The sequence below is a fragment of a genome, unplaced genomic scaffold (genome assembly GCF_019419815.1).
Source record: "Pyrus x bretschneideri cultivar Hongxiangsu unplaced genomic scaffold, Pyrus_bretschneideri_v1 Contig7, whole genome shotgun sequence".
NCBI classification, from domain to species: Eukaryota; Viridiplantae; Streptophyta; class Magnoliopsida; order Rosales; family Rosaceae; genus Pyrus; species Pyrus x bretschneideri.
The window spans coordinates 4,319,191-4,336,584 of record NW_025999809.1 but is presented as its reverse complement, the minus strand read 5'-3'; the positions used below and the strand labels follow the sequence as shown (position 1 = coordinate 4,336,584).

The 17,394-nt window shown below is 39.2% G+C and overlaps 2 protein-coding genes and 1 pseudogene across 2 annotated transcripts; 1 reads left to right on the top strand and 2 right to left on the bottom strand.

Moving 5' to 3' along the window:
* Positions 1 to 96: 96 nt before the first annotated feature.
* On the bottom strand, positions 97 to 3,147 carry LOC103961406 (ER lumen protein-retaining receptor erd-2.2-like). Its single transcript, XM_009373951.2, has 5 exons — positions 2,922 to 3,147; positions 1,681 to 1,880; positions 482 to 622; positions 313 to 393; positions 97 to 228 (listed from the first exon to the last, which is right to left on the bottom strand). The coding sequence occupies exons 1-5, from the start codon at positions 3,145 to 3,147 to the stop codon at positions 97 to 99; spliced, it is 780 nt and encodes a 259-aa protein (XP_009372226.2).
* Positions 3,148 to 4,507: 1,360 nt separating this feature from the next.
* On the bottom strand, positions 4,508 to 7,858 carry LOC103961424 (protein DYAD-like). The gene is made up of 8 exons (XM_048574270.1): positions 7,655 to 7,858; positions 7,455 to 7,558; positions 6,524 to 7,299; positions 6,017 to 6,400; positions 5,825 to 5,939; positions 5,613 to 5,729; positions 4,887 to 5,519; positions 4,508 to 4,780 (listed from the first exon to the last, which is right to left on the bottom strand). Exons 1-8 carry the CDS (start codon positions 7,779 to 7,781, stop codon positions 4,634 to 4,636), a joined length of 2,403 nt encoding a protein of 800 aa, XP_048430227.1. The 5' UTR covers positions 7,782 to 7,858; the 3' UTR covers positions 4,508 to 4,633.
* A 1,080-nt stretch (positions 7,859 to 8,938) lies between these two features.
* Positions 8,939 to 12,683, top strand: LOC103961405 (annotated as a pseudogene).
* Positions 12,684 to 17,394: the final 4,711 nt, after the last annotated feature.

Below are 17,394 nucleotides of genomic sequence, written 5' to 3'. Positions count from 1 at the left end.
ACCTTTGTATACAAGACTCCGCTAACAAAATTGATCACATTATTCTGAGGGGTTGAACGTCAGAGAGGTCGAATAGGAGATGATGTTTTCCGCAGCTTACCTCTTTATGTAGTAGTAACAAAAGTCAGCTAAGATGAATGTTTGAACCATCTCAGAAAGGAAAGCTGCCAAAATCCAGAAATATCCACTCCCGACTAAAAATATATATCTCCCTCTAGTCTCGTAGATCTGGAAGAGAATGGCAAAGTATTAGCCTGATACACATTACGTTATGTATGTACTGTTATTCTAACCTAACAAGTCATGCCCAACCCGAATAATCCAATGAGCGCACGCCAAGAACCTCGAAATGCCCAGTGCAAATACGTAATGGGAGGTAAATGGTTCGATCATCTGAAAGCAAATCATCATCAGAAGACAACAAAGATCAACAAATCTTGTAAATGAGTGGTAAAGAGCTTCAATCTCAAGTAATCTGAACCTTTGCATTCTTCATTAAACGGAGTTGAGGCAGTACTGAAACGGCTTCCATGTATCCACCAAATGCCCATAGGATTCGACCGATGGGGTTATATAGTGTATATGGGTGGACAAGCACTCCGAGGATAGCAGCAGGCACCACCTGCAATTCAAATGAAATTACGTACGTTGCGGTTTTTGTGGTAAAATAATAATCATGCACCTTTTCCAAAGTTACAATGTAAATTCCAACTTCTGTACTTCAAAGTTCAAGCAGAGCAAACACTTACATTCAAGATCATAACACATTGTCAGTGAGGGGAATTAACTATGAACAATGGATCGAGGGTGGCCGGATTTAAAGCAACCCATGCATATGGAAGCAGCTTCAATCTTCTCAAATCGGAAGCCTAATTTTCTTTTTCTACGTACGGTTTGTAAGGAGATGTCATTTGGTTTTATTACAAAGATTCCAAAATACGCTAGGCGCTAGTCGGGCGGCTAGGCAGACTAAACGGATTTAAGTAAATCTATTATATTTTATGTAAATAAGTGTCAGTTTATACTTAAAATATATATAATTTCATCATAAACTACAAAATAGAATGACATATATATTATGAAGTATTGGAACATAATGAAAAATGGGGAACAATGATATAATGTGTGTTCATTTAAGTATACAACAATGCAAAATGAAGGTTATCTATTTTTTGTCTAAGTGAGTCACGATCTGACAGGTCTGGTCAGGCTAGGCAGTCTAGGCAGGTGCCTCAGCAGGTCTAGGCGTGCTTTCTTAATTTTCAAACGCTTAGGCATTAATCGGAACGGTGGCAGCCATCTGGGCAGGAATTTTTAGAATAGTGCAAAGCGCAATGGCAAAGATCATGCCAGAGAGATGCTTAGTGGGGAAAAGGAAGTACAAATAACAAGCAATTTTCAACGTTTACATCCATTTAGTCTCGCTCGAAATTTTTTAATCTCTAATGAAGCTCTATAGAGGCTGGTGCATATGTTTGCTTGTTAATAGCGACAGTCTTTCAATATTGTCTATGCATGCGGTGCGGATGAATCAACATTAGAAACATACGCACATGTACGTACATGTGTGTGTGTGTGTGTGTATGTGTGTGTGTGTGTGCATTTTCTCTTAAAACTATACTAATATGCGGATATGCATACACAAAGACTTAAGCCAAAGGGAGCAGATTAAAGATTTACCACAAAATATAAGCGAAAATTGTCGAGTTCCTTGATGTAGGTTGACTTCAATTTAAACCGTATCATGTATATGACCCACGCTGTTGACACGAGAGTAGACAAATCGAGCACAGTATGAATGTCCACCTCCATCATGGTGCCACAAAATAATCTTACTGCTAGAAAGAGAGCTGTGAGTTCCTGAGTCTTCAGGGAAAGACCTGAGCATGTAATAGAAACCAACTGATTAACAAAAAACTTATTTGAAAGTATTATGTACTAAAGCTGATAATTATCAAATGTATTACTCCGAAATTACGAAGATATAGCAACTAATATTGATTAAACTTGAATTTAACTACCTGATCAAATGAGAGGTCAGATTAAACTTGAATTTTACTACCGGACATCAGATTAGAGGTCAGATTGTACTGCAAAATCATAAGCCGTACTTCCTTTCGATTTATTTACCACAATAACGATTAAGATTGACACTTCAAAAACGTCATCATGCACTTCAATTTTATTAAACATTGACAAAATTTGTATAGAAAAGAGTACATGATGACAATCCTAGAGTGCTGATAACATCATCCCAACGGCTTTATAAAATTACAGAGTTCATTAATTTTGTAATTGGTCAATTTTCTGTAATCCCCTCTTTTTCTTGGACCTGTTTCAACAGAAGTTCATCCCTAAGCATAATCAACTAAAATACCGAGTCCCCAACTGATCCTAAATGATTATTTTATCAAAACTATAAATTATACCCTCTTCATAAACTGCACCCATTTTGTCATGAGTCTCATGGCTTCACAATAATATAGGGCCACTGTCAAATGTCAAGCCCCGCCCCAAAATCTCAAGGTATGTGTCTCTGTCACATGCTTGGGATTTCAGGGCGTGACACCATAACCTTACGCTCTTAACAGGGCTTAACGTGTTACTGTTGAGAGTGAATTCCACATCTACATCAGAGAATTGACGGATCTTACATGTGCTTATAAGTAATTGAGTTACTCCATATATTGCAAATTGATTTTTTTTTTTTTTTCTGTACAGTGGAACCTCAAATATCTTTAGTTACGCGTTACGCCCACATTATGAGGCATACGACTCTAGTGACATTAAAAATTGGATACAAAACCCAACCGATTCCAAACCAGCAGAAATCATGACAAATCAAATTAATAAAACCCAAGAAATCAAATATTATCCCAATTAAAAAAAAAATTGTAAAGGAATAGGAAGGACATAGATACCGGAGCAAGTCTTCTGCGTAGTGAGCTTGTAAATGAGGACGACGATCCCGGCGACATGCACGGCTTCAGAGGCAATGACAAAGTAGTTATGATTCTTCACCCAAAACCTCAGTGCCACCAAAGCACACAATGCCAGCAGGCTACCCAGAAAAACCTTGACTTTCATTGACTGCCTCCTCACCCATTGAAACAGCACGTTCACCGGCGAGCTCCTCCTCCTCCCCATCGTAAATCGGGTGGGATTTCCGCACGCCCGATCGATTCCTTATAGAGAAAGAAGAGAAATCGGCAGGTACAAAAAGACACAGAATTTATGTTGCGGTTTTTTGTGCGTGGTGTTGGAGGTAAAGAGTGTGATCGTTTTGAAGGGGGATTGGGCATGCAATTGGAGGACCAACGAGGAATGGACACGTGGAATATACGTTTTTGCGAAGGCAGAATTTAGGTTGGATCCCAAATTTAGTGGCTTGCCTTTTGGGGGCTATGGATTTGGGTATTAAATCCTTGTAAACTTAAAAACTTATTTTTTTCTTTTCTCTCCCTTCTTTCATCTCACTCCAAATCTATCTCTTTTTTTTTCTTTCTCTTTCCTCATTTTTTTTTTTTACACATTTTTCGTCTCTCATCCAATCCACTCTTTTCATTCTCTCTCACTCATATTCCTCTATATCTTGTCCGATCTTCTCTCTTCTTTCTCTTTCTTTTAATCATCTCTTACTTTCTTTCCTCCTTTCTCCTCTTTCTCCATCTCATGCAATCCCGTCATTTTAGATCTCTTTGTCTAGTTTAAGTCGTAAAATATAAAAATTTTAAATCGTAAACCAATCAAGTTTTTGAGTCGCAAAGAAAATTGTTTTCAATAAATGTTCTTAAAAAATGTTTTGAAAAATAATAAAAAATTTCAAATAGGATACCAAACAGGCCCTTAGGTTTTTAGAGAATTTATTTATTTATTTTTAACAAATGATATTATTAACACTAAAAAGGTGGGGGTGAATTTAGTCTCATAATGGACTAGCAATAAAATGGTTCAAATTCGCCTTATCTATTTGTTCTCAGGCTAAACACTTCTTCCTACCAGGGGAAGAAACTGAAGTTGTCTTCAATTCCAACAGCCTTCCCCAATTCGTGTTTCTGGAACTCGAATTGTTGGAAAATTTGGAAGAGTTGGAAGTTGAAGATGATGCAATTCCAAAGCTTAGTATTTTCAAATTGTCAACTGCAAACGGTTAAGGAGGCTTCCCATCCAAAATTGAGTTCCATGAGACAAACCGGAGAAAATTTTGCGGTTTAAAGAGTAAAGTAATGGTTTTTTTAATTACAAGAACAAAGCTAGAATAAAATCTAATTTGAAAGCCATAGTTAAAAGTAAGCATTAATAAAAAAGACACATATCATTGCCTTATTATACATAATATTAATCATATTACCCACGCTCACACGTATGTGTGATAGAATTTAGCCTCCTTTTGATTTTCTCACTTGGACAAAACCAATCTTTATCCGAGTCCAAAACGGCATACCAGCAATTTTAGAATAAAGCCAACAAAAAACCTAATTTTTGGACTATAGTGCAAAATCCCTAATCATCATGTATACCTAGATACAATTATTTCTATACCCGTCAATTTCCTATAATTATAAAGTAGCCCTATAAAGTATACCCCATATATATTTAGCTCCCGCTGCTAGATGGATCCAACGGTCCAAAATCAACCCTCCATAGAAGTGCTAGGAGTTCCCACAGCCATCCACCATTTCTCTCCGTTCCACGTGGAAGCAGGAGAGGCACACCGCCTCTGCTGATCATCACCGTTTCTTGCAGTTTCGTCCACCTCCACCTCCTCCTCCTTCACCATCTGCGCATTAATTTCCACACAAAATAATGTAATTAGTTTAATTTAATTAGATAATTAGGGCTGAGGAAATGATCAATTAAGAAGGAGAAGGGGGTGAGAGACGTACACGTGGCAGAAGATGGTGATGTCTTCTGTGGTAGGTGGTGAGGGTAGTGATAGCTTCACAGCTGGTTTGGGGATTAGGGTTAGGGTTTGGTGCTGTTGTTGCAGGGAGCTCGTTGAGGTTTATGAGTAGGGTTTTACTGATGGTGACGGTAGTGGAACTCTGGGTCTCTGGGGCCAGGACAGGTGGAGGAGCGACAATAGGAGTTGAAGAGGGTATTGTGGTCACATTGCACAATGTGGTGGTGGTCACTGGGCGCCGCTCAGCCACCGGCTTCACAGGGGGAGTGGTGGGGCTGATGAGGGGGCGGGGGGCGGAGGAGGAGGATGAGGGTGGGGTGGGGACCACAAAGAGGTCATGTGGTGGGGCCAGAATCTGGGAAGAAGGACTAGGAATGTTGGTGGGGCTGCCCATGTCTGGCCAAAGAAACGTGCCTTGCGGCTTGCATACCCTGAACCCACTCCTCAGCCTTTCTATTTTTGCCGCCTTGCACTCCGCCGCCGCAGCCGCCTTGTCTCCGCCGGTTAGTTTATCTTCTTCTTTCTTCTCACCGGCTGGTTTTGCTTCCGATGGTGGTGGTGCTCCTGAAATTGTGACTGCATCTTCCTTGCCTGATTCGAACATCCTGATTTTCTCCTGCATTAACATTTAAACCTCCACCAATCAATGCATTCATTAAACGCAATTGAGGCAGACATAATTAAGATAATTAGGGGGTCAATTAATTACCTTAATTCCGGACAAAGATTGAGTAACCTCCATCATTTGTTCTTCTTTTTTGGTCACAAACTCCATCCTTTCTTCATCCATCTTAGCTATCTTCTTCTCTAGCTCTGCACAGGCCTCCTGCAAAAATGATAAAACCCTATCAAGCATTAAGTACAGAACTTAATCAAGATTAAGAAAATATAATCAAACTTAATCATGAACAAAGTCCCAACCTTAATCTGGATTAATGAAGCGTCACGATCCAAGTGAACACCGGTCAGATTAGAATTTGAAGCGGTCACCATAGCCAAACCAGTATTCCCTTGCTGCATGGACTCCTTCATCTCCCTGTAAAAATCCAGAGTGTCACGAACAGTTAAGAGACTAAATACCATAATTAAGAGACTAAAAACGTGTTTAACTACCTTCTAATCTTGTCAATTTCTTCACGGAGCTTCTTAATCTCTCTTGCACAAGTGGGGTCCTGGGTGGGACTATCGCCGGGCTTCCACCCCGGCGGAGGGGTCCAGTAAGGATCTTGAACCCCAGCCTCCTTCCGGATGTGGACCAGATCAGCACTCTCCAGCCAATACTCCATGGCCCCATCGGCGTTGTGCCGCCGCCTAAATCTCTCCGTCCCACCGGGCGCCACCTTGCCCGCCATGTGTTTGAGTAAATGATCCAGTAACCCCGTGTCTCCAATCAGCCTCCGAGCCTCCGCTCTCAGCGCCGGCCGCCGTATTGGGTTCCCAATCGCCGCCCCTTTCTCCTTCATCACCTTCAACATGTTCTCCTCCGCCAGCTTGTACCTGCAAAAAACCCAAATGAAGTCAAGAACCCACGATTATTAAACCCAAAAATCGACCCAGTTAATATAATTAACAGATTATTAAACCCAATTAATGATATTACTGTATTGATCTCATTCTCACCTTCCTGCTGACCATCTTGCTACTGTGTGTTTAACTTTAGCCAATTTTCTGCTGCTGCGATCAGGAACTGCTACAATACGGTTATTCTGATTCGGAGGCTTTGATCGCTTTTGGGTTGGAGATTTGATTTTTCTCTCATTATCGGGACGCTTCCGCTTCCGACACCGGAGGTTCATCTTCCATGGCAGAACATGAGGAGCAGCTTCTTCCTCTATCTCCTCACCTTCTTCTTCTTCTTCTTCAATGTCATCGTCTTCGTCTATCACAGTTACTACTTTCTCAGTGAAACCAGCATCGCTATCTTCCTCCAGCTCCATTACCTCCTTTCCCTTCTCCGTTTCTTTATCGTCAGAGCCAGAGCTCGGCGACGACTCGTGCCTCCGGAGGTAGCGAATCTGCCGGCGCTTGCCCCACTTCACCATTCCGGCAAACGTGAGCTCGGACCAACACGGACCCTTTTTAGGAACCACGCTGCTAGTAATGGCTCCGCCTCCGCCACTTACTGCTGGGCTCGACAACGTGCTTCTCGGGTGACTCTTCAACGGAGGTTGAACGGCCCAGAAGCTCCAAATGTTGCTCCGATCTACCATCTCCTGAGGGGGGATTCTCCGGTAAAGCACCTCCGACGCCATTTCCGGGGACATCACATACTTCTCATTCAGCGCCGGAATCTGCTTGGCGTCTGGTTTTGGATACCCATTTGCGGAGATATGAGCGTGGAGAGAGTGAAGGCTCGGAAACCTCACCGCCACTTTAAACGCTCCCTTCGCACTCACCTGTATACATATCAAACGACCCGAAATAAAAAACCCCATTTGATTGAAACCAACAAAAAAATAAAAATAAAAAACTGAAACATATAAACCAGATTCAAGAACAATGGCGAAAATTATCAGTAGGTTTTATGGCTAATGAAAATATGAAATAGTACCATGACGATCCGTACGGCCCTGAGCTGCTCTGGTACTGTTCTTCCATGGAGCTTGGATTGGTCCATTTGGTAGAAACAGCCGACTTTAATGTGCTCGATAGTATCTGCAAAATACACAAAAGAAACCATCACATCAGGAAAAAAAAATGAAAACGAAACGGTAAAGAGATGAAGACAATGTGTTCGATGAAAGTACGTACCGAGCGAAGAAACGGGGGAGGAAGAAGGAGAAGCAGAAGCAGAGGAGGGCAGCGCATGTGTGGCCAAAAAAGTGCTTTTGCATTCTGGCCTTTTTTGGACTTGCTTCTTCTCCACGTACTTGCTCATCCTCTCCAAGAAAATCGAAGGAAAAGCTCACTCTTTTCACACTCCCACAGAGAAATCACCACTCAGTTAAAAACCCAAGCTTCCACCAAAAGCTCACACTTTCACCGCAGTGGATATTTATAAAGCCTGCGGGATGCAGACCGATTTACCCAAGCAACCTTCTAGAATTTACGGCTGGGTAAATTCGATTCTGCATTATTCGGACGTTCATGCGGGTTTGTTTGTCTGCAATCTCATAAATACAGAGATCGCTGCGGACACTCGACGTCGTTTTGCCTCTGCTGAGCTTTGCGTTCTGCTGCATGAACCCGATAATCTCGCGGGCGGCGGCTTCTTCACGCGCGTTTGTCTTGGCGCGTGGGAGACCGTAGGAACAGTGACTTTGAATGACGGGCGTTTTGATTGGTTGCCTAACTGAGTTTTTAACGTGGAGCGTCGGATGTGTTTCTTGGTTGTTGGGGTTGGAATTTCTTGGCCGTTGGATCTGTTTTGGGTGACGTTGGGTTTGGCGCGTTGGGGTTGTGATGGGATGAAAGTTGTTAGCGGGAGAGCAACGGAATAGAGAGAGAGAGAGAGAGAGAGAGAGAGGATTGTTCTCATATGGATCTATTGAGGTGGATGGTCCCATGGACCATGAGTCATGAGTTATACATAAATTGGTACGTCTAATTTATCAAGTAACGTTTTATGTTGTAATGTCACATACTTTGGCTTAATGCCACAACTCACATTTGTCACATATTGAAAGTTTGCATCTTTAAATTAATGTACATTCAACCACTCAGTATTATAGTTTGTTTGTATTCTTCTTCGCTTAAAAGTAAAATGTCTTATGTTCGAATATCGTGAATGTTGAATTCGATGTCAATTAGGCTGCTCATTGTATGATTTAACCAAACTCCTTTTTTTTTAATGTAAAAATATTGATGTACTTAAAAAATCATTTGATACCAAGTACAATTTATTTTCCTTGCTTTTGAAATATAGTCGAGAGTGATCCACATTCCGCACAGTACACACGAGATTTGATCAGTCTCCCCTCAACTACCCACGTGTCAAAATCATGGCCACCCGCGTGTCCATCCTCAAGGGACATTCCTTCCAAAATGATTGGGCCTGCCGTTCTTTTGGGCTGAAACAAAACCCTGCAGGTGGCCTTTCTTCATCTGGCCGCTATCTCAGACTGGATACAATTCCGATGTACGACAAATCAAATCGGCAGCGTCAAAACCGAAATGGGTTTACTTCCAATTAGCTTCCAGAACCGCGGTTTAAGTTTAACCCATTTCTTAATCACAAGTCCACCGCCCCACTTCCAGTTGCTGCCAGCTCCAAAATTCACACATTTTTCACAGATTTCCGGCAACAATTTCATCAATTGTTTACCTTTCAGGACCCAGAGATCATCAGTAGCAGTTAGATCAGTTGCCACTGAAGCAGCAGCATCACCAGCTGCAGCAAAGATGGTCAAAGCCATTCGAATCCACGAACATGGTGGCCCTGAGGTCTCTCTCTCTCTGTCTCTCTGTCTCTCTCTCTCTCTCTACATATATTGTTTATGAATTGGAATTTTGGGTTGTGCTTTGATTTGTATGAGAAAAACAGAATCAGCCCAATTTAATTAAGAAGCCTCTGAGTTATTTTTATTGTTTGTAATTTTGACTTGTTGAATTTGAGAATTGCTTCTAATCTGTGCTATGATAATTTATTTGGAAGTGAGCATGCTTGTTGATAGATGATAAGCTTCAATTTATACTGTCTGGTAGAGAGTTTATAGTGCCATATCAAGTGCTTTTCTTATATAATCGTTCACATAAGCCGGCAATTGGACCCGAAAACGATTTATACTCCTTTGATGCTGATTATTCGATATCCATTTCGTTAAAGTTTTGCTTTGGTTATTAGTTTATGCCAATAATTCCCAATCGTTTTTCTTACTTTTGCAATGTGATCATGTTAGGTGTTGAAATGGGAAGATGTGGAAGTAGGGGAGCCAAAGGATGGCGAGATTCGTGTCAAGAATGAGGCCATCGGGATTAATTTCATTGATGTGTACTACCGCAAAGGCCTTTATAAGGCTGCTACGCTTCCCTACACCCCAGGTTTTGTTTCATTTGATTAAGTTCACTAGTTGAATAAAATTCATTTTTGAGATTATGGAGATGCATTTCAACCAAGATTATCTTGTATCCAAATTTTATTAAAAATTTTGGGTAACCTCTCTGGTGAGTATAAATTTCGACAAATGGTTAGGAATGATTGGGATGAACTTAAAAACAAGAATGCAGAGCATGAAATCAGATAACAGTTCCCACCGATATTTTTATTGTGTATATATACATCTGAAACTTTATCGGGCACTGCAGATGTAGTTACTAGTTACCCTATTTATGTATAAACCAAAACTGATTTCAGGTGTCGAGGCTTGTGGAGTCGTGACAGATGTGGGACCAGGTCTAACGGGCAGGCAAGTTGGAGATCTTGTAGCCTATGCTGGTCAGCAAATGGGCTCATATGCGGAAGAGCAGATCCTTCCTGCAAACAGAGCTGTGCCTGTTCCTCCTTCCATTGATCCTAAAGTTGCAGCCTCCTTCATGCTTAAGGGTACGACAGCTCAGTTTCTACTACGCCGCTGTTTCAAGGTAGTTTTACACATGTACCCGCATTTGCTTTTTTTAATCTCTCTTGAAAATAAATGTGGAATTGCAGAATGTTTTTGTAGAGCTCTTTGTTTCATACACACACTGTTCCTGTCAAGTTGAATATTTGTTACTAATAATACTGGTCACTGCCAGGAAATGTAAATCAGTAAATGAAATTCAGTGTACCGCTAAACCAATTTTAGCTATTGTCCCTGTTTCAGCAACGTAAGCTGAGTTGTGTGTAACCCCTTCATGTGCGAATCATGAGCACTCATAGAAGTTGAGAAGCTTTCTCTCTCTATTAATCTGTTCCTTTAAATATCTGATACAAGGGAAAACTGCCATTCCTTCTCTTTCACTTTTTCATTTGTGGTACGCTTCTTGTTTCCGTTATGATGGACGGTCTGCGGAAATAAGAAAAGCATCACAGCTAAGTGTGAAAAGTGAAGTGCTTTGTTAATCTCAACATATCTTCATTCTACAATTGCATGCCTAATGATGGCCATCGTTTTTCCTAATTTTATGAATGTTTTGAAAAATTGAAACCTTTGTTGCTTTTGTTATTAGATCTGACTCGACCTTTGTTATACAGGTCGAACCTGGACACACAGTCCTTGTTCATGCAGCAGCTGGTGGAGTTGGATCCCTTTTATGCCAGTGGGCTAATGCCCTTGGTGCGACTGTCATTGGGACTGTATCAACTAAAAGGCAGCTCAGGCCAAGGAGGATGGATGCCACCACGTCATAATATATAAGGAAGAGGACTTTGTCATTCGTGTGAAAGAAATAACATCCAACAATGGGGTTGAAGTTGTCTACGATTCTGTTGGGAAGGATACGTTTGAGGTAAGTTATACTTGTCTTATATTCATAAGCATGTCATGATTTATCCAAACTACTCAACTCCAACATTGACATCATCTAATAGATAAGTAATGTTTTCGACTATGAATTCTTATCGGGAGGTATTGTTTTCAGGGATCACTGGAAGTCATAAAACTTCGGGGATACATGGTGAGTTTTGGGCAGTCATCAGGTGCGCCTGATCCAGTTCCATTATCAGCTATTGCAGCGAAATCACTCTTCTTGACTCGGCCTAGCCTCTTTCATTACGCTGTAACTCGAGAGGAATTGTTAGAGGCTGCAGGAGAGGTATTTGCTAATGTTGCATCGGGTATATTGCGGGTTCGAGTGAATCACACCTACTCATTATCTGAAGCAGCGCAGGCACACGCAGACCTTGAGAACAGGAAAACATCTGGATCTATCGTTCTTGTCCCCTAGGTCTGAAGCGAACATATACGAGTTGGTTTGTTCATTTCAAAAGCTTTGCGGTATGTGTGAAAAAAATTACGAATAAGGAACGGAACGTCGCCTTCCGGTTCCGAAACTTGTTATACGTGTTGTGTGTGTGAGTGTCCTCCACTTTGTTCTTCCTGCAGCCGCCAACCCTAGCTAGGGTCGGTGGCAGTCCTTCTCTTCTCCTTTCTCCTTTTTCCTTTTCTTTCCTTTTCCTTCTCCTTCATCTTCCATGTACCCCCGCCTAGTGGCCTGTTTGCATCTGTTTTCTTTGAGCTCAGTCCCTTTTCCAACTTCTCCCATTTCTTCCTTTCTTCCACTTTTCCCCTTTGTTTCCTTTCGTCTTCCTTCCACCTTTTCCACCTTTTCTCCTTCTTTCCACCATTTCCCCCTCCTTCCCCCCACGTTCCCCAATCCGGATCGGCTTCATCCTTCTTCGATCTCACAGTCCGGCTTGGCTCCCACCTTTTTTCAATGCGATTTATCGTGCCTCTCCCGGAAGGTGAGTAGAGTTTTGGCTCGGGTGTTCACACCATCTCCTTCAATTAGTTTGCCTTTTTGGCACTGTTGCTAGTGGGTTTTTTCCCGCTAGCTTCCTTCGATTTGTGGCGGTTTACTGCTGTGGTGTGCTGTGGAGGAGTTTGGGGCTCTGTTTTGGGGTCCTGTTGTAGCTCTGTTTTCATCCAGCTTTGGGCTTTGGTAATTTTGATTTCTTGATGGGTGCAAGGGTTGTTCGTTCGGCAAGCGGGTTGATGGCAGAGGTAGAAACCTGCTAGGGTTTGCTTTGGTGTTTTTCCTGTTTAGGGCTCAAAACTATGTTTTAGGCTGTTGGGTTACTATGGAGGTCCATCTTTTTGTTTGCGTGTTTATTGTATTTGGACCTTCTTTTTTGTAATATGTTGTGTTATACATAAGGAAGTTTTAATGAAAAGTTTACGGTACTATTTATTTTAACGAAAAATCATATTTTTACACTAAAAAGTCAATCCTAGTACTATTCATTTTACCTTTTATTTTGTCCTTATCGTTAAAACTCAAAGTTTTCAAGTAATTTTCATTAGTTTTCCTTATAAATAAAGTAAACCTTAAAAAGAGACTTGTGATGTAGTGAACCTCAATTAATTTCCATCAACATAAAAAGGGGTGATTTGTATGAACAAAACTTAAAATTTTACAAATTGAGAACAATATTTTTTTCCCTGTATTGTATATGGTACGTAGAACCGACGACTCATGGTTAGAAATCTAGCACGATATTCAATAAAATATTGGACCACATGTTTTTAAATATGCTTATGATAAGGTCGGACATTAGTTGAAAGTTTTTTGGGCTGGAAAATGTACAAGGTGAACGCAACGACGAGATATCAGATCCAAGTACACCAAACCAGGCCTCTAGTCACAAACCCTGATGCGTCTCATAAGGAAAAGGAAACTGACAACTTACTCACCAACCCTTATGGCTCTTAGATTATTTTCCCTTATTGTCAAGTCAAATTTAGGCGTTTCATCTCTCTTATCACGTGAATGCACACACGTTTGTCTCGAGATTGCTCGCGTTACTTGAGTGACGTGGAGTCCATGAATCATGAGAGATTACCAACGTTACTCGAATGATGTGGGAAGCATGAGTGGTAGGGAGGGTGATCTCACAATCTATGTCCATCTTCTCTTCTTCATAAATTTAAGAAGATGACATAACATGAGTTCTCTCCCATGCCACTCATTTTTATTGTTCCTAAGAGTCTCTCCCTTTTCCCTTTCATGTCACCCCAATTAGAGATTTTGATTTTGATTTCAAACAATTTTCATCTTCTTTTCCAATTTTTGTTTTTTGATGTCTTCGTTAAGATTGATACAATTTGGTAATGTTTATAATTTTTTTTTCTTTCTCTTGATGGTTTAGTAGATTCGACTAGATTTTAAGAACTTGACCACATTTTTCTCGAGAATTGTTACTAGCACTTCAAAATAATTATCTTGTACTTTTTTCGTCTTAATTTTTTCAATAAAGAGAAGTACCAAATGACTAGAGTTTGCACGCAACACCCATTGACTGCTACATGGTGCTATTCACTAACACTGTCCGATGAGGAGGCCTCCTTTAAATCAACACCACCAAGATCTCCATCTCACTCTTCAAATTAATTGCGACCAGAATCAATGTAGACACTAATCTCTTGTCACAAGCGTACTTAAAAAAAAGTTTGTAACTACCCCAACGTGGAGTGGTTTTAATTCGCATGTATTAATTTACTGTTTTACCCCATATTAATTAAGTTAATTTTTCCAATTGTTATATATGTATGGAGGGCTTGATGAAAGAAATTACAAATGCTTCACCAATTTCAGATTCACATTCCACACGTCTTGTCATAGGTTCGATTTTTAATGATAGTGAATCACGCGATGATAGTAAGAGGATGGCTGAAATGCCTTTACAAGTCTTCCGGACCTCTGAAGAGGTGGACTACCGTACCTTTCCCTCGAGCTAATCCCCTTAGAGAAAAATCAAATTATGTAATCTATTTGAGTTTTTCACTTATTGAAATTAATTTATTTATCACCAAATTTGCGATTGGAAAATTTGGTTTATGCCGCGCAATTCAAACATGCCGGATCGCATGACTAATTTTTTCTTGCTCGCCAGAAGAAGATGAGTGTTTGGTGCATTTTATCAGAAAACTAATCATTAATTAGATGTTCAATCTTGTTTGTTTGAAATGCATACCACACTTGTTTATTTAATTGAAAGTGGAGAATTAAAAAGTATGTGAATCCAACACTACAATGCGTAATTCAAAATTAACAGGAATTAAACCAATTAATGAAAATATTTGGGCTGAAACATTAGCAAGGTGAATCCAACAAGCCTGATATGTTATATAGAATGAGTTTACTGTCATGTAAAATTTATGCGCTTAATTAGATGCGTTGTCATGTGTAAATTTTTCTTTATGTAATAATTCATTAATGAATAAAGATGTCACGATAACGGTGAACTCGTTATAAATATTGATTATTCACCCGTTCAGCATCCACACGACCAAGAAACCAGTATAGTCCTCTGCCAACAATGTTCACCATTACACAAATGTTATGCCCAGAAAGCTGACCTTGCCACCGGGATTGTCAAATTCCCAGCATTGTCTTGTATTTGTTGCTTTATTTATTTATTTTCTAATTGGCAAATGAATAAAGTAATAGAAACTGAATGAATCATATCCAGTTATTTCCTACCAAAAGAAATGAAAATCATTACAAATCTGTGTAGATTAATTATTTTCGTTTTTTTAAAGTTTAATTTCCCCAGATTTAAAGTAGTCAATTTGTAATGGAGAGAGAATAATTATAGCATACAAAAAGAAGTCCGATCAATATTGGATCAATTTGAAAAGAAAAGGGTGGATCTTCCATTCGGTGTTGGAAAGAAAGATCATAAACTTTGGTGATATACTATGTATATAAAGTTGAAGAATTAACGAAATAATTGGCACAATAATAATAATAATAATAATAATATGAAGCATGTGGTTTAATATCCTAGTGTATAGAGTGTTAGGTTTTTAATCTTGCGTGTTGGGTTCGAAACTCTTCCTCCCTTTAATATAGTAATACTTTCGAATCCTTCTCATTCTCATAATAATAATAAAATAAAATAAAAAAAATCAAATGAAGAGAGGAATGGTTGCAATAGTGTCAGCCAACGTTTTTTTACTAGAATTTTAATTCAATTAATAAATGGATTTGAAAGGAAAGGAAAAGTTATCATGAATTTCAACAAGCATTATTTGTATTTTGAAATACTCATTTTGACTAGATTTTTAATTCAATTAATAAATGGATTTGAAAGGAAAGGAAAAGTTATCATGAATTTCAACAAGCATTATTTGTATTTTGAAATACTCATTAAAATATATTGAGTCTAATGAAGTTCCCATATCAGGCTCATATATGACTGCAAGTTTAGTGGTGGATCGAGAAATTTATAATGGGCTCATAAAATAGAATTTTCTAAAAATTGATCATACTTCTACTTGTAACGACTATTTTTTATTTATTTATAAAAAGAGTACGATATTCATTAAGATGAGAAAGATACGTACACAAAGGAGGATAGGGTGCATCAATGGGCCTTGATAAAAACCTTGACGGGGCTTTCAGTCCGGTTGAAGGGAAAAAGACTGTCTTGCCAATTTTTAAATTTTTTCTGCAAAAAATTCATTCCCAATCAATCAATCAATCAATACAAAAACACTAAAAATCCTAATAAATCCAATATGAGAGAAATACTGATATGATTGGGATTTTGTGATACAACCAAATGCGATAAAGAGTGACTGAATGAACTTAAACACCGGAGAAGCTTTGAATTAGGATATATATATATATATATATATATTTTTTTTTTTGGGTGGAGAAGGCGTTTGCGTGTTTGATAAGTCTTCAGCTTGTTTGAGAATTAGCGTGCTAATTATAGAACACAAACAACTAATGTAGTTTTGGTTTATGTCAATTTAAAAAATATTGATTAAAGATCTCCTTGCTTCATTTGTCGTCGTTAATATAGAGGTCAAATGAAATTTCAAAAAAAGAATTTTATATGTTATTGGGTCAGCAGCAAACAATGCCCCAGACTCCTCCCTGAACATTCAAAGCTATTGACCATCCTTTTTCTAAACCATCCTCAACGGCCGGAGAACGTACGCGTTTTTTAATCCATGCCTATGAATGAGTCAGTCCGACTCTCGTTGAATGTTTGACAATGTTAAGATGTTGAGAAGATCAAATTTTATGTGGAAAATTTGGCCAAAAACTCTGATATATTCCATACGATGAATGCATGAAAATTCATGCAGAATAATTAAAGCTTTGATTTTTCTTGCTCAAAGATGATAAGGAGCTAGTCCATCTGTAGAGACAGAACATGAGGACCAGTCATATTCACAACCCCACCTGGAACTGTGAACAGTCCTTCATACGGGTCGTAGGCTCCTGGCTAGGCATATCAAGTAAGTAAATGATTTAATCCACAACTCTAATATGATGGATTTATCCAACATAAATCAACCTTTATATATATGTAATAAGAATGTATAATTAGAGAATAATATTGATTGTGATTTGATCTCTAGAGATATCAATGGGGTGTTTTATATTGGAAGTAGGATTGTTGGAAACCTTAATTGGATATGATTATGATACTTAACTTGGAAGCTAAGAAAGTAAGTTTAGGTTTCTTTTATGGATGGAAGCCCTAGCTTTTAGCCTATATCAATACCAAGGTTCTAAAAGACGCTAGATGCCAGTCGAGCGGCAGGCTGAGGCCTAGCGCCTAGGCGCCTAGGTGGGGGCCTAGGCAAATTAGGCGGATTTAAGTAATTTTGTTATCCATCATATAAATTAATTCAACTTACTACCTAATATGTAAATAAACATTGAATAATATGTTTTTTTTTAAGAAAAATAGATGTGTAAGAAAATATGTAAAATTTTAGCCCTTTTGTATCATTTTCTAAGCCTATAAATTTTTTTGGGCCTTTTTCATTAATAAAATGTAAGGTTGGGCCTTGTATTCCTTGTTTCACCCTTGAATAGAATTGTCCAGCCCATTATAGATGGGCACAATGGACCCTAACAAAAAACCCAAAGCTATCTAATCCATTTATTAT

Coding starts and splice junctions, on each gene's coding strand:
- LOC103961406 (XM_009373951.2), bottom strand. CDS start 3,147: ATGGGGAGGAGGAGGAGCTCGCCGGTGAACGTGCTGTTTCAATGGGTG. Junction 1,881..2,921: donor TACGCAGAAGACTTGCTCCG/GTATCTATGTCC, acceptor TTACATGCTCAG/GTCTTTCCCTGAAGACTCAG. Junction 394..481: donor GTTTAATGAAGAATGCAAAG/GTTCAGATTACT, acceptor ATTTGCTTTCAG/ATGATCGAACCATTTACCTC.
- LOC103961424 (XM_048574270.1), bottom strand. CDS start 7,781: ATGAGCAAGTACGTGGAGAAGAAGCAAGTCCAAAAAAGGCCAGAATGC. Junction 7,559..7,654: donor CTCCCCCGTTTCTTCGCTCG/GTACGTACTTTC, acceptor TGTATTTTGCAG/ATACTATCGAGCACATTAAA. Junction 6,401..6,523: donor GCAAGATGGTCAGCAGGAAG/GTGAGAATGAGA, acceptor GGTTTTTTGCAG/GTACAAGCTGGCGGAGGAGA.